This window comes from Rhincodon typus, chromosome 22, assembly GCF_021869965.1.
Source record: "Rhincodon typus isolate 14 chromosome 22, sRhiTyp1.1, whole genome shotgun sequence".
Lineage (NCBI taxonomy): Eukaryota > Metazoa > Chordata > Chondrichthyes > Orectolobiformes > Rhincodontidae > Rhincodon > Rhincodon typus.
This window is the reverse complement of record NC_063353.1, coordinates 17768450-17786054: the sequence shown is the minus strand read 5'-3', so window position 1 is coordinate 17786054 and position 17605 is coordinate 17768450. Positions and strand designations below refer to the sequence as shown.

Genomic DNA, 17605 nt, shown 5'->3' with positions numbered 1-17605 from the left:
TAATTTAACCTTTGCCCCATGAGGATTTTGTATGATTATGATCACACTTGTGAAAAAAAGTTCTTTCATAGGATCGGAATGTTGTTGGCAAGGCCAGCATTTGTTGCCTAGCTCTAGTTGCCCTTGAATTGCCCTTGTTTTGCCATTTCAGGGATCAGTTAGGAGTTGACTGCATTGCCTTGGGTCTGGACTGTCTGTTGGTCTTAATCCTCTATTTTGAGACAGATGAAGTCTGAATTAATTGATTAATGAAGTGACCTAATAATCGACCCATTTCTGAAGAAGGGTCCAGACCTGAAACATCAGCTTTCCTGCTCCTCTGATGCTGCTTGGCCTGCTGTGTTCATCCAGCTCTACACCTTGTTACCTAATAATTGTGATGTGGTGCTATTTTTAAAGTACAAACCAGTAAAAGAACAACATAATTGTTTTAAGATAACACGGTGTAGAGCTGGATGAACACAGCAGGCCAAGCAGCATCAGAGGAGCAGGAAGATTCTCCAGCATCAGCAGTTCCTACTATCTCCGTAACAATTGTTTTGGTAACATTTGTTGAGCAGATTAATCAAATACAACCACTATCAGGTTATAAAGATGTAATTGTGGTCTTAGTTCTTTCAATGTACATGAAAATCTCAAAAGTGGAATCATTTTTATTTTTTATTTTCAGTTGTCTTTTTTCTTGTGTACATTGATGCATTGAATATTTACATTTGTACATTTTCACTCTTCTTTAGATGTTCCTGGTTTTCAAACTGTACCTCAGTTTTGCCTCTGTGTCATTAACGATTTTCTAAGTCATAAAGGTGAATAAGCAACCTGTTAGCGTGTATTATCTCTCTTACCCAGATAAATAATAAGTGGACATAGATAATCAAGAATAATTTATCTTCTAGATTTCTTAATAGCTTTCACATCCTTATATTCCAAGAGGATCTTGATGTTAATTTACTGTCCTCCTCTGTCAGCTTGACTAAACTCTGGAATTTAATTCATGTGGTGCTGAAATGTGTCCAAGCGTTTTATTGAAATAATAACTTTAGCTCTTCACTGCACCATTAAGAAATAAACTGAAACTAACTATAGTTTGAATGTTCTCTGATCTCTTTTATTCAGTTCTCACGTCTTTTAAAGACTCGTTAGATTCATAACCTTTCCTGAGAGCTGTAGCTTTTTATCTTTTGTACATTTTCCAGGCTGCCACCGATCATAACAGTGCTCTTCTCCTTCAACCTTCTATTGCATTGAAATTTCCTAAGACAGAATGTAGGACTAAATAAGCCTAGGGAAAATGGTGAAAGAAAATTCATAAGTTAAGGAGGGGGACAAAACCACATGTTTTTTAAAAAAAACATCAAGAACGAAGAAATGGAAAAGGAGTGGTTAAAGTATAAATGCAAAGCAATTGAGAAAAAAGGTGAAAGGAGTAAAAACAACACTGAGTTTTTAAGACAGAAGCAACTAACATGATCATTAACATTAAAGCAAAATGAATGCAACAGCCTGATGGAAGGAATAAAGTAAATTCTGAAACATTTTGACATTTCAATTTTCTTCTGAAAGGTCCTGGACCCAAGGGACATAATGCACATTTTCATCCAGAAATAATAATCTGCTCTGTCTGATAAGCTTTGATTTTTCAAAGGTGTTTCATTTTCTGATTTGTATATATTGGCAAATAAAAGCAACATTGTTGTGGATGGAGTTAAGTTTGAAAATCATTAAGTTGGTTGCTACCATGATAACACAGCAGTTCTTAACAGGAAAATGAACCAACTTGTGCTCAGTGTAAGTCTGCTTACAAATGATTAACTGTTGCAATATTCAGCTTTTTTTCTTTAATCCTTCAAAAATAAACATCCCCACAACTACTTGGATGATAAAGACTGAATGTTTTCTGCTTTCAAACAATAGGGGTCTTGTTTAATCCACAATGAAGGACCTTAGTGAGGTTCTGGTACCATTTAACTTCTATAATGTGACGTTTAGAAGTCTTTTTCAATATATATCATAACACAATTGCATTTTTTTTTGTTTCAGTTGTGATTAGATAGATTTGCTTGATTTCAGAACTTGATTCTGGAATCTCAGAACCTGTTTGTATGACTGGTCCAAGACAGAAGGAATCGGACACTTTTTTTTTTCCTATTCATTTGTGGGATGTTGACATCGCTGGCTGGCCAGCATATCTTGCTCATCCCTAGTTGCCCTTGAGAAGGTGGTGGTGAGCTGTCTTCTTGAACCGCTGCAGTCCTCCTGCTGTGGGTTGACCCACAATGGTATTAGGGAGGGAATTCCAGGATTTTGAGCCAGTGACAGTGAAGGAATGGAGATATATTTCCAAGTCAGGATGGTGAATGACTTGGAGGTGGTGGTGTTCCCATATGTCTGATGCCCTTGTCCTTCTAGATGGAAGTGGTTGTGGGTTTGAAACGTGCTGTTTGAGGATCTTTGGTGAATTTCTGCAGTGCATCTTGTAGATAGTACACACTGCAGCTACTGTCTGGAATCCACATAAGTTCTACATTTATTGTGGTGGTAATTCTTAAACACACCGTCTAGGAACAGATAATCATTCTTTTTGCACAGATGGGACATCAGCTGTAGACAAGGAGAAATGCGCAAATTGGTGCAGTAATATGAAATTGCTTTGTGGGATGCAACAAATCTGTGTTACCTTTCCAGCGCATCAACTGTCTCCTTTATTTGAATGTATTGAATTGCATAAAATTGCTGTGTTTTAATTGCTTGTTATTGATAGTCAAATCTGTCCCATGATTTTTCCTGAGCTAAATTATACAATTCCGTGAAATAAATGGATGTCAGCAATGAAAAAATAGTACTGTCCAGTTCTTCTTTTCATTTCCACCTCCATTTCTCTCTTACATTGAAATCTTCAAATGTAAGATATGTTTGAAAGTGTCCTTTGAACCTGCATTTGAACAATTTTCCCTTCCCAGTTGTGTTTTGTCCATCAGAAAAAACACGGCACTATATAATCATCTTCCTGTTATTGGCAAACAGACAAGCTGTACGTGTTTTTAAAGATAGAGTTACTAAGCTGCAGAAGATAACATCCAGTGAATTGACTTGTGGAGGAGCAAATGTCAGTAGTACGGTGAAAGCTGAATCTGCGGACCTCAGTTTGGAAACCACAACATGCTATTGTTCTATTGTTGTGATTCTTATTTAAACAAGATGAAAGTACTGACCGTGCAACAAAACTCCCCTTTCTATAAATGTGCACCAGATAAAACTTTCTGTGCCAAGAAGCAAGCCAAATTTGACGCTAAGTGATCAAACATTCGGTGTCACTCCTTGTTGCTGCACACATGTCCAAGAAACATGGGTTATTGTTCACCAAGTTCAAAAAATCAAGGTGCTGAAACCACTTCAACCATTTGTCAGTTAGCCACCAAACCAAAAGTCTGGAATGACATCATTGATTTTTACTTTATTGGTTCAGCTATTCACCGCATATAGTTCCAGAAACACAAGATCTGATTTCTTGTGGATAATTGCTCAACCCATCCTAATGTCCAAGAACTAAAAGCCATACAGTTGGTTTTTTCTCTCACCAAAATCAACTTCAGTTACTTAGTCAACAGACCAAGTATAATTGCAAATTTAAAATACTTCTACTGCAAGATAATTGCCTGCAAGAAAATGGCCTGCCTGAAGTTCAGTGAAAACTTCAATGTTGACTTGTTTCAGAAAATGAATATCCTGAAGCCTGTGAGATGGTAAAGCAGGAAAAAATTCAGAATTGCTTCATGTGTGCAATTTACTTGAAACTAATGATGATAACGTCGATGGATTGTCACTGTGTGATATCCCATAAGACAATGCCAATGCTACAGTCTTCCCAATATTAGGATTAGAAAAGAAAAACTTTCTTGACCACTGCAACTACTGCTGAATGATAGCGCTGAAGCTTGTGTCATGCGATGAACGATGATGCCATTGTGGCAGCTGAGGAAGATGAGGCACAGAAAGAAGCAGAATGTCTGTATGCTATCATTGTTGAAGCATTCGATAAGTTAGACTTCTTGCATGGCTATTTTCAACAGGTAACTAATATTAATGGCAAGCATTTGTGTTTATGGGACCAGCTGTCCAGTCTTGTAGAGAAGGAACAAATGTCAAGAACAAACCAACTGCCATTTAAAAACTATTCCAAACTAACGATAATTACCATGGTTACCACCATTTGAGACTACATATTGCATTCTATTACTTGTCTTTTGATTTTAAAATGTTACTGTGCACACAGTTGGTGTCATTGATTATGAGCTATTCTACAAATGAAAATGGATTTTAGATTTTGCTATTCTCATTTTTGTTTTCTTGTAATGAATTGATTAGTAAAAATCAATAATATGACAGATCAATCAACACAAGGTACATTTTAATGTGTTGCCTATTGCCAAGTTTTGTGTATTGTGTATACACCGTATGATCCACCACCACCTTGGATTGGTAATATCAACAACCTGTAACATGGATCAAGTTTACAGGCTCTGTTACAACACGGAGACAGACAGCTGAACCAAATCAGTCTCTCTACCTCTGTGTTCACAATACAGCCAAACTAAAACCTTCAAAGACCCTCAAAGTTGACCTCAATGGTACCTAATTGGATTTTTTTTAAAAAACCAATCCCAGACTTTCTGAATAATCAATTCCAGAAAATGCTTTGTAGCTTAAATAAAAGGCTTAGCAATTTATTAACAGTGCAATAATTTGAGCAAAATTATACAAAGTATCTAATTGGTCTATGCTATAAGCCAAAAATCTTTGTTTTCAACCCCTTTCACACGAAAGACAATCAAACACAGTTAAGGGATGGATAAGTAATTTGCCCAATTTTGTTATTTTCTTTATAAGTGGTTTTCATGATGCATTGTTCCACAGATGGATGTTGGTTTCTTGATAGATTTTCTGAGGATGTTGATCAGTTAACTCCGATTAAAGGGCAGTAATACTTAAAACTTGGTTCTCTATTTTCTGAGCTTCCAAGTATTGGTAATGGGAGATTAGGCAGGGAACTTCCAAAACTTCATGCTACAGCAGGAACAACCAGATTCATTCTCACAGAAAACACAAACCAAAACCCAATTCAAGCTTTTACTACTGCCTGACAGACTAACCGTCTCCTCCATGAGATCCCAGTTACCATTCAATATCTGCCATCTGCTTGAGCATAAAGTCTGCTAGATGTCTCGGATGTGCTGGAAAAAATTCCTGGGTACTGACTTCATTAATAGTCAACTTCTGCTGTTTAAACATGATTCCCTTCCCTGGTGATGAAGCTTCTGCAGAACCATTTGATCAGGAACCAACCCGCAATTAGCTACTAGGCCATTCCTCACAAATAAACACAAGTTTGTTTGGTCTGTTTTCCTTTTTAACACAAGCAGTTACCCACAGTCCAAAAGTCCTCTTTAGCTCCCAATTCACTGCTCCAAACAAAAACTGATAAAAGTGAGCAAAATCAATGAGGGCTCTAACAGGATCCATAAGTGTTGACCAAATCGGGTAGTACGCTGTACTGAGATCAGTTATTGATAAATTGTATTGATGTGAAACCTTTTAATAGGAAACTGAAAAAACACTCAATGTTTGCTTAATTTTCTACCAATATAATGTCATAAATTAAAGTATGGAGTAGTACATCTAGTATTTTTGCGGGTAGAAATTTCAAGCTTATAATGACAGGACTATTTAATCTTTGTACATAAGTACTTTGTGTTGAAGACCAGAAGAAGGTAACTGTTGATTCTAGTTGGACTGGCCAAGACTCGCTTTCAATCCGTAGAATAACTTGACTAATTTGTACATGGACAGGATTATTCAAATTTGAAGATATCTAACCATTTTTCAGGAATTGTTTTTGTTTTTTGTTTTTAACTATTAGTTTCATTCATTCTCATTATATACCAAGTTTCTTTCTTTGACCAAGAGATTTGAAAGCTGATCTATGCTTAGAAAGTTTTACACACTTTTAAGCTATCTGTCAGGAGCCAGCTATCAGTAACCAGAGTGTTCTCTTTGTGGAAAAGAACCTTGCATGTTCCCTGTTTCTCCCAATTGCAGGTAGCTGAGACCAGAAATTTAGCTAATTGGGGAGTAATGACTTACATCTCAATCAGAATCCCTTTATTGGGATCAATTTTTTTTTAAAAAAACTTCTTTCCTTTTATACATGCAGCAGGGGGCACTAACTGCACATTGAAATTTCAATTCTGAATATATACGGCATGATATAGTTAACTTGTCTTGCCACATAATGTGAAATACTTTGGATTATTGGTGAAGGAACGTGCATATGCTTCAAACATTTGGCATTTTTAAGTACAAAGTCAAGATATTTAAAGCAATATTTTTTGACAGCAGTGTGAAAACTGGAACATGCTTTAGCAAAAAGATACAAAACACTTGGGTTGTGCTCTGATTTTATAAATGACAAGATTTGTTACTAATGAATTATGTTGATGTGGAACTTTCCAGTAGGGAACTGACAAATCATTTAATATTCAAATGATTACTCAGTTCTCTACCCTATATTGTTATTAAAGTTCAAAAATATTACTTTTATATTTTACCCAGTTGTGCAACTTCTGAGAAATCCGATTTAATTAGATACTCACAATTGTACCAGAATACTATCAGGTTTTTGGTGTTTTTGCTCAACAGTTCCTAAAGGTTTGGCTGTTTCTGGTTATAGTTGTTCAAACTAAATTCTTTCAGGTCATTTTAATTTCAGGTAATCAATACACTGTACTATATTTGATTCATGCTTTGCAGTTAAGCAAGGGGTAAAATCAAAAAATTAAATAACTGTACTGTAAAATTCAGCCCTCAAATAATATTTCCATTAAGAAATACATGATCTTAAACCTGACTTTATAAAAAAAAATGAACACTTCAAGAGATAATTGTTTCTGTTGAAGTGCTTTGTTGGGTGGTAAAATGCACTTGTTTGTTAATTAACCATTTTTCTTTTGTGGTCAGATCGACACCAATCCTCTGTGACACAGGAGCACAGGAAAGAATTGCCTGAAGTGAGTCTACGACTAGAGAGTGGGCCGAGTGCCGCTGTCCATTCATCACTTGCAGTCAAGAATGGTTTCTTGGAATGCTTGATTAAGAACTTCAATTCAGAGTTCCTGATGTCTTCCCTCACCAATCTAGGGGCATTTCTAGAAGATGAAGCACCTGCCGACATAATCCCTATGAAGATTGAAATAACTGATACACAGATTAATCTGAAGGTAAGATGGATTCTATTTTCTGAAAAATAATTTTCCCCAGAACACAGTGGAACATTTAATTGTCACTAAGGGACATACTACACTTTTTTTTTTATTACCAGTGAAGGTTTAGGGTCTACTCCATCTCTTTGCCAGCAATCTGTTGATTACAGTCCAGTATTTTGACAGATCTATGAAAAATGGGAAGTATACTGGGGTGATCCTGGTGAGATTAGCACAGACTGATCCTATCCTACAAAAGTAGTAGGGATAAAAGGAATGTCCTTGTGTGTTGCCATCATAGATTGACTAAAATTGTTGGATTTTGTTGTAGAAATAACAATATGGCCAGCAAGATAATTATTTACATAGAATTCAAACAACAACCGCTGATGGCTGCATTTGCAGTTAACTGGCAATTCAGAAGTCACTTTCTAAGAGACCTGGTTCTTCTTGAAGCTGTGCAGCAACAGAATCTCATCATCCATTTACCATTCAAGTAAATTTAATGTCATGCGTTGCTGCATTTTGCTCAGTGATTGGAAGTAAACACACCAGAAAAAGCTGGGAACAACCATTTCAGTGCCCAGCACACTTTCAATACTTTCATTTAGTCCTGGGTTCAATTCCACTCTCGGCCAACTGTCTGTGTGGAGTTTGCACATTCTCCCTGTGTCTGCATAGGTTTTCTCCAGGTGCTCCGGTTTCCTCCCACTGTCCAAAGATGTGCAGGCCAGGTGGATTGGCCATGCTAAATTGCCCATAGTGCTCAGGGATGTGTAGATTAGGTGGGTTACAGGGGGAGGGGGATGGGTCTGGGTGGTATGCTGTGAGAGTTGGTGTGGACATACTGGGCCGAAGGGCCTGTTTCCACACTGTCGGGAGTCAAATATTTTTTACAAATGTGGACGCTTATTCCCTCAGACTTGAATTATTGCTGCCGACTTCTTAAATAAGAAAATACTCTTTATGTCTTACTGGTAGCCTCTTGTTCCTTTCCTTCTCTATATGGCATTTTTGGTAACTGATTGATTGACATTGAATTAAATATTTGAAGTGTCATTCTTAATTCAGATTCTGTGCATTTAATCCAGTTATGGTGATACACTGATGTCTCTCATGTTCAGAGGTCTCCGATCCCCTACTGTGGACACCTTGTTGCTTTGGTTCTTTAATTTGCAGTTCAGTTCCACTGCAAAAGCCTAAAGAAAGTCTGTGAGCAAGCACAAATGTAATAAATGGCTGATGCTGTTTGTCCACCAGCAAGAAGAAAAAAAACAGATCAATGTGCACCACCTTCCAAAAAAGCACCACCAGCACTTTTGTATCTCCATTCCCACTCATCATCACCCTCCATGATTCATGTTACAGGCTTGTGACCTTTTATCAAAAGCTGAAAATGCTATATATAATATCATTTTTAGCAAGTATAATAGCAGGAAAATGGGAGAAAAAAAAACAAAAGAGAAAGGTCTGTGGTAGAGACACTCCTTGAGGGCAACAGTGTCCAGTCCAAATAAAGGGACCACTGTCTATGATCTGGAATTATTGAAATTAGAGTTGTGACTGTAGTCTGTAAACTGCTTAAATGAGTTGATGTTCCTTGAGTTTTACATATTTGAAAAACATACAAGGCCAGACTGGGACTATGGGTGGGGGAGCAAAGGGCAAGCAAATGAAACTTGGCATTATGATTTTGGAATGACCAGAGAGTTCAGAAAGTGATCACTCAGCCTGTATTACGTCTCCTAAGTATAGTGTTGTTGCATTGTGAGCAATGGGCTAGTTTGATTGCAAGGAAGGTAAAAAGACAAGTGTGGTATTTCAGTTGTTTACATAGGGAGGGATTTTGAGACATTGAAGAGTGGACCATGGTGTCACAGAGAAGATAGTGTTTTTGAAATTCTGAGAGAAGAGGGTCGTGTATTCTGGCGGTGGCAAAATGCTGGATATGAGGAAAATCATGGATACTGACTGACATCCTGAGTATTCCGGCATCTTCTGACTTTATTTCACATTTCCACCATCTACAGTATTTCCTTTTTGTTTTAATATATGGTAATTGAATTCTAGTGTTTCATCCAATGGCTTTTATTTGCTGGGTTTAGAAAATTGGCAGGCTGTTTCACTCTGCAAGAAATTACTGCAAAGCCAAATCCTACACTCTGTCACTCATACGATACATGCCCATCTTCAGCAGAAGTTGTACAATAGAAATGGGGAACAAGACCCTGATTGAGATCAGTGAACTAGGCATAAACCAAAGGTTAAAGCTGAGCTATACTTGGTTTATTTAGTTTAGAGTTGGTGACAACATTAAGCTATCTGGAGAACTCAGCCTCTTGCTTTTTTCTACCACAGTAGAGAAAATGATTTGGGATCAATTCAAGTTTCTGTTCAGTTGAAATACCAATAATCATTGGTATATTTGGGAGACTATAATGCAACATATAGTACAGATTTCTGGTGCCGTAACTGATACTAATTACCTTTTCCACAACCTTGAATCCAGAGTGATGCAGTATAAATAGGGGATGTATCTGATTATACTATGCATGCTTCTGAGCTATGAACAAACAACATAACGTAAGGAGAATTTAAGGCCCTCCAACCAGCAATGGAAATGTGTGTAGCCTGTGCACTTTGACATCCTACTTGTGTTAATCCATCTCCTATTTTGTGAGGAGCCGTGGAGATGCCAAGCGGGCTACCTGTCCTTGGATCTATTTCAGAGCCTTGGCTAATTAATCATCCTGTCTCCACCATTATTTTACCAACATCTGGGGAAGTCTACATAATGTCACTATCTAAACAGAAACTGAATAAAGTAGTGTCAGGCAAGTGTGGTCCTGTTTTGAAGGACCCCTGGGCTCAAACCCTGCCCCCTTACTAGAGCTTGCCAGCCAAGCCATTTCAATATCTAGGTTTTACCTGATATCTGACCTCCATTAGCATCTATTCTTCAGGGACTCCTTGTTGTCCCAGCAGTGGCCATTGGTTGATCCTGGCCAATCAGCTATTTAAGGCAATGCTCCTGAGTGGGGATGTAAGTCCCATTTCCAGCCTGTTAGGACTCCTTTGAGTGTGAAATCGCTGTGGGGACAGTTGGCAGGGCAGGAAATGCTACCATCCAAAAAATCCTGCCCTACATTGCAGCATGACCAAAAACTATGGCAGAGTGATTTATATATTGTATTTTCTTGTCTTGAATATCCAGTTTTGCATCTAAATGTCTTTATTAACATAATTTAAAGAATATCATAATTTTTTGTGTACATGGTTTTTTTTCTATGTAGGAAGGTGTTATAGGGATTATTACTTTCTATTTAGTGCTAAATTTGTATGATACTTTCAGATGGTGAACAAAATTTGGCTTGATAAGTCTAACTATAGTAAATCATCATTGTGGCAGTATGCCCTAAACTTTTCTCTTGATTAGCAAAATATGATCAGCAGTGGACTTGCGGCTTGCAGCTCTTGCATAACATTTACATAATCATTACAAAGGCTATCAGTTTGTTGAAATGTTTGTACAAAGTAATTTTTACACTAAATGTTTGCAACTTTTATGGTAAATGCATATAATATTAACTTCATGTAATTCGATTCAAAGGATGACAGTCCACCCCATGAACCACTGCCAATAGAACTGTTTATTGATAACTTGATCGTGCGCAGAAGTGATGATGGAACATTTTGCATTGGAGGTGAGAACTGCTTTGTTTAATGCTGCATAGAAGATAAAAGGGATGACTGGAAAGATAGCTTTGTGTTTGGCCATGGAAATATGCTTTAGTTCTTGTTGTTAAGGAAGGATGCATCTTCAGCTTGGATAAGCTCCATGCAACAGTGTTTTAAGGTGATGAATTTTTAATTGAGTGTTATATGATTAATTGTATTTGATAACTTTTTAAATAATTTACTGCCTCTAATTATAACAGTTGTTTGCCTCTCATGTTTGCAACACGTGGTTGGATTGTCAAGCTGACGTAGCAATTTACTTTGTTTTTGTTCCTAAGTTGCTGGAAAAGCTCAGCAGGTCTGGCAGCATCTGTGGAGGAGAAAACAGAGTTAACGTTTCGGGTCCGGTGACCCTTCCTCAGAACTGGCAATTTATATTAGTTTGCTAAATCTATTTCCCAAAACACACAACTGTATGTTTAGGTGCACAATAAAACATCTCATAGTTTCTAAGGAATCAACATAGCCATGTATTATTTAGTTTTGATCATTTGTAAAGCCTCCATTGCAAGTAAATAATTTCATGCATCTCTATGAAAGAATTACTTTGATATTCTCTATTACTTGTAGCAAGTGAAATATCTTGCGTTTAAAGGCTTAAACTTGGCTCCTGTTTTTATTTTCTGTTGTATGGCATTGCCAAGGGAGGCATTTCCTCAGGCCATATGAAGAAAGTTATCAAAGGCCCCCTCAGGCCTCTGAACTATCACCTTTTTATAACCTTCATTCTGAAATTGTTGTTCCAAACGCTTACTCTCCTTTTCGTTCTTTAAAAGCGAATTAAATTAGAGTATGAAGTCCTTTTCTTGCAGATTTTGAGCTCATCCAATATATCCGGTATCTGAAAATAATTTCACTTTCACTTTGTTTGGAGTGAGGACATTGTAGTATTTTGAAATCAAGAAGTTCAGTGGCTTTTGTGGCGCGCTGGCCACTACTGCTTAGTGACTTCAAGAATCAGTTCATATTTGTAATGGTCCGACCACTGGTTGATTGCACTTCAAGCCTACTCTAGATTCTGATAAATTTATTGCCTCAAGTATTTTCCACCATGTTTTCTGGGGGAACAGGGAAGAGTGATATATGATTCAGATCGTAATGGTCTAGTGCAGCATCCAACATCTGGTTTGAGTCAACAAAAGGTGTTGTTATTTCATGCTGGAGTTGTGGGCCGAATTTAGCAAAGCGATGAGATGAACTTCTTTGTAAGGCTGTAAGGCCCCATTGTGAACTGAGTTTGAGTTGCAATTCAATTTCTCATAAGGGTAGATGTGCTATATGTTGAGACCATCACTATTTACTTTTACTCCTTTTTAATTTTTTGGTTTGAATCTGAGAGTTGCAGTTTAGATTTGAACTTTGAACAGCAGTTTGTTTCGAGAAAGAGAGAGAACAAAAGACTGATGTTTGCTGTTGGGAGCTGGCATGGAAAGATAATGCCAGTTAATTACTGCTTTAAGAATACTGTAGACAACTTGGCACCAAGATGTTGTTATGCTCAGGGTTTGGCAGCTGGTTGGATGTTGAATTAGTCAACTAAGGAGTACCGGTGCTGGCCAGCCAACCACAGCAAATGCTAAAAAGAGAAGGGGGCAAAAAGGATGAGCTGGCTCAGTCTAGGTTTTTGGGGGGGAGACAATTTTGGTTTAAAGTTTTTTTTTCATTTTGCTCTCTCTAATTATTCTCCAGCTATTGACTTATTGAAAGTTCTGAGATAAGTACCTCTGTCTCTAAGAAACAGTAAAAAGACTGTAGAGGTATGCAGAAGCTGATTACATTAAATTCAAGTATGATATACAACTCTACATGTCTGTAATATAACCCATCATCAAAGGGTTTCATGAAGGCCTGGCATTTGCTGTTGAAGCTATCGAATTGGAAAATTATGACTTTTTAAAAAATTTATCCCTTAACTCTGTCTGAGTAGGGGTTTATATTCGAAGATGAAATTGTTATGAAGGGAGGTTGACTCCCCCTCTGTGAACTAAAACCAAAGCACCAAAAGAGGAGTGCCTTGACCTATTTCTGTAAAAGGAGTGTGAAAAGTGGTGTAACCTGCCTTTCAGCAACTTCTAGTGGTTAAATAAAATAAATCCCTGACACTCAGTATACAATCAACAAGTAACAATTTATTTATCTAACTCTAATAGTGAACAAATTAACTAAACTATTGACAATCCGAATAAACCCCCTCTAACTACTAATTATTCCAGAATAAAACAAGATTCTAATAGTATGCTGTTCTAATAAATACAATTCCCACTTATATAAAATAATTTTGTTTTAAAAAGTAGCATTTAGTCACTCAGGAATTAATGGTCTCAGTTTTAGATCAAGAGTTAAACATTTTGTAGTACTTTTATTGATTGTATTTCTGTTTTGCACTGCTGTCAAGGTTAGTAACATGTTGTAACTGATTTTGTTTTACTACCAATCTAAGATTAATTAACTCAGCTTTTAGCTTATTTACTTTAAACAAATAGATCTCTCTTTAAAAAAAACATTAGCACTGCAATGCAAATAAACTTAACATCAACCCGAGCCATGACAAACTCCTCTCAATTTATCATGATAACCGGTAAACATGAATCTGCTTTACATAAACTGCGAGACTATCTGGCACATTATGGTGACTGAGAAATAATTTCCCTGTTGCAGAAAATTTCTATTGACAACATTTCTTTTGAACTCTCTCGTTCTGATATTATTTGAGTTGAATCTATTATTTCTAAATCTGTCGTGGAGGTAATCTAGTTTTTAATTTATGTTTGGAACATTGTGTCAATGTATATTCTGGGTACGCTTGACAATAAACTCGAATTTAATCTCAAATCCAGTTTAATCGAAATCTTTTGTCTTTTGGTGTTTTTTTTTTAAATATTGTGTTTGGTTTGTGTTTCATTCACTGAAAAGTTACAGAATTTGTATGTTTCAAGGTTAATAATTTGTGTGTATATTTTATATTTTTGATCCTGTCTAATTTATGAATTATAAAAAAAAATGACTTTTAGGCATTGTGATTAAATGCCTGACTTGCTTTCTAATTGATTCTTATTAGCTCCTATTTATATTAAATCTGGATGATATATTATTTACTTGTACTTCTCTCATCTAGGTGTCCAGCTATCTAGTCAGAACTCAGCAAACAGTAAATATACAAAACAAACAGTGTTATCCTGCTTAAAATGTGATGAATCAAAGGAGATCAGATATGTGTCACAATCCACTCAAACAGATCTACTGAAGTCAAACTTACCTGGACAGCCAAATCATGGAGTCAAGTCAACTGATGGATGTTCAACTGATAGGGAACAGGTAAGAACTAGTGAGAATAATGGACTGGATTTTCTGAGGAGCAGTGTTTGCATGCAGATTGCCACTTTGCTTCTCTTTGCTACGAAGTAAAAGAGCTCCACCTTTCTGACAGGAGATTCCAATCAGGCCTCCTTCAGAAATGCAGAGCTGTACTTCTGTTCTGACAGATCCCTCAAAACAGAACAGTCAGGAGAGAGCAAATAATGCCCCTTTCTTTCACGGCCGTCAGTTGCCATATTCATTTGCCGTATGGTCCAGCATCACAGACAGCTACTTTGACAGTTCTTGTGAAAGGATAAGCATGTAATGCAAGTGTGTAGTTAAGGTGCCAGTAAGTAGGAAGTGATGGAGTGTTTAGGCTCAGCTAGGGGATGTTGGCTCACTTTTGAGGGAGGGGAAGGATCAATTCCCGAGCTGGGGGTCTCAGGATAATGTGTCACGGGAGGCGAGTAGGATTCTCGGGTCCTTGGAGAGGGAGGAATCACCTGCAGACTTTAAAATTGGACTCAGTAGGTGGACATTCAGTTCATTCAAAAAATCATCATTGTTCAAAACAAGTAATTATTCATGACAAAGTCATAAACAAACATTAAAATAAATTAAGAAACAGCACCGAATCATGATCACTTCAGTGTGCAAATAATTACAATATACTATGTAAAACTGTCCTGTACATTTTGTACTTAAGTATTTAAATCCATGGATAATCTGTTGTTGAGTTATTTAAAATCTCAATCATTTATACACTTTTTTGAAATGTGGATGTCAAAATTATGCAGCTCACGTCCTGGGGACCTGAGTTCATATCCTGCCATGGTAAATGACTAGAATTTGAATTCAATAAAGTATTGGGAATGGAGAGTCTAATGACCACAAAACCATTGGTGATTGTTGGAAAGACACATCTGGTTCACTAATGTCCTTTTTAGGAAGGAAATCTGTCATCCTTCTCTAGTCTAGCCTACACGTAACTCCAGACCCACAGCAATGTGGTTGACTCTTAACTGCCTTTTGGGCAATTAGAGAAGGGCATTAAAAGCTGGCCTAGCCAAAGACGCCCACATCCTGTGACTGAATAAGAAAGAAAATCCATATATAGTCCATAATACAAATGAAGAGGTATTTGAGATTGTTAGAGCAAAAGCAACTCTCAAACGTAATATCCAGAAAGGGAAATGCCAGACTTTTGGTCATTTGATCAGAGCTGAAAACCTGTAGAGATCTCTTCCTCAGAAAATTGGAGGGCAGCAAAAAGACAGGCTAACCAAGGCATACATGGGTGCATGTGGGTGATTGCAGACGAGCTGCAGTGGATGTGCGTGAATGGTGCAAGATGGAGAAGCTACAGCATACCACAACATCAGATCTCCTGGCAGGAGTAGCTCAAACAGAAGCAGCGTATAAACTAAATGTTTTACTAATAATTTCATCAAAGAATTTACTCTCTTAACATGTTTGGCAGACCACATTTTGTATCTCAGGAGGGAAACAAAATTAAAGGGGATTATTCCTGCATTAAAAAACTGGGAGAAATTAATCCAGTGGGGAAAGCATCTTAAATCTTTACATAGAGGGATAGTAGATAGTGTTGCCCTTCAGCCATTAGATAGCATATGCTGTAGTTCCTGACATTTAGCTGTTTGTTTAAACTGCTGACCAACATGTTGGATTTGGAACTTCTACGAATGAAGACGATTACTGAGTCATTTCCAATCTTAGCTGCTTCTTTGGTATTAAGTGTCAGTAACTTTCACATACTTCGAGTTGCAGCCTACAGGGTAATACTGGCTGGTTATTTGCTCACTCTGACGGCTGGAAGTGTATTTACATGGCAAAGAAAATTAATAAAAGGAGGGTATTTAGTGGCCTACCAAAAGTGCAGCAGCAATGTATTAATTTTCTGTTTTTCTTCATAGTTACTTTTGGAAGAAAATGAATGTCTGAAACAGGAGTTGGCCAAAGCTAAGATGGCTCTTGCTGAGGCTCAGATGGAAAAAGACAGATTGATACATCAAATCAAGAGGGTTAACATTGAACTCCAATCATAGCCAAATACTTAGAAGCAGAAGGAGTTCTGTGAATTTGGAACATAGGTATCACCAGCTGCTATTGGTTTTAAAAATTGCTAATTATGTTGATAACAATATGCTGAGCATTGAACAAACTGTAAAGAAAATTGCTTTATCTGTTGCAGACAGATATTTTGTTGAATGTGAAAAATAAACATCAAATCTGTTTGATCCATTTCAAGCAGTAAATAAAACTAAAATATGATCGAGCTTGTTAAATTTTGCTCCATATACTGATGGTGCTGATTTTCACTTGAATCCAGAATGAATTCTGTCAAAAAGGGATTTGAAATATGGTTGAAATAAAATATTGTGGGAAAGAAATTTCTTTCGTACACTTGAGCTGTGTTTTGGTATACCATCAAGAATTTTTTTAAAAGTATCTATTCCAGAGCAAGTCTTTTTTTAAGAAGTCTGAATTTGCACTGTAATTAACTTTGATCATGTATCTAACAGTTTTTCTGTGTAAAATCTGTGATATAGAATATGTACAGTGTAACATTTTAAGTATGCGTGTGCTTTGTTTAATTATGGCAGACACCATTGTTGCTTGACTTCAGGTTGAGTGCAAGATTCATCTGTACATTTGAATATCAATAGGGATGGACTGAAGATAATACAATGCATATCTGAAGCAATCAACCTTTGCACAACATTGCAACATTCTTCCATGAATAATTGTATTAAAGATTGTATTGAAATAAACATCAAAGCACAGAAATGTTCCGGCAGGTACCTCATGCCATTTAAGTGAAGGTGATATCTTGTCTTTTTTTAATTTAATATTTCTCTTATTGCCGTTAATTCACCCATACTATATGCTATTTTCTTTCACTTCTCATATTGCCGATTAAGAAATACAGAAGAGCATAATCAAGTCATGTGTTCTGTTTTTTTTTCCACTTAGGATCAGACCTGTCTGTGCTTTTATTTTTTTTTCTAATATCCTTTCCTGTTCTTTTGGGCACTGATTCCTACTGGAGTACTCGTCTACTGTATTGACTTCAGAGATGCAATAAATCAATATGTGGTTGTAACTGAATAGAAATGTAACTGGACTGGCCATTTCGTACTATGGCAAGAGGCATAGGTCAGAGGCTGACAATTCTGTAGCAAGTAACTTAGCTTCCGATTCCCCAAAATCTGTTCACCATCTACAAGACAAGTCTACGTGCTGAAATATTCTCCAATTGTCTGTATGAGTGTAGCTCCAGCAAGTCAACCAAC

The 17605-nt window shown here is 36.9% G+C and overlaps 1 protein-coding gene across 2 annotated transcripts in view; it reads left to right on the top strand.

The window, feature by feature from the left end:
• uhrf1bp1l (UHRF1 binding protein 1-like) overlaps positions 1 to 17255 on the top strand; it is a 121699-nt gene extending 104444 nt beyond the window's left edge. For both annotated transcript variants that reach the window (XM_020515300.2, XM_020515292.2), the window contains 4 exons: positions 7015 to 7274; positions 10867 to 10960; positions 14110 to 14309; positions 16226 to 17255. In XM_020515300.2, coding sequence (XP_020370889.1) covers positions 7015 to 7274; positions 10867 to 10960; positions 14110 to 14309; positions 16226 to 16357 — 686 coding nt within the window. In that variant the 3' untranslated portion in view covers positions 16358 to 17255. The remainder of the gene's footprint in view (positions 1 to 7014; positions 7275 to 10866; positions 10961 to 14109; positions 14310 to 16225) is intronic.
• The last annotated feature ends 350 nt before the right edge of the window (positions 17256 to 17605 follow it).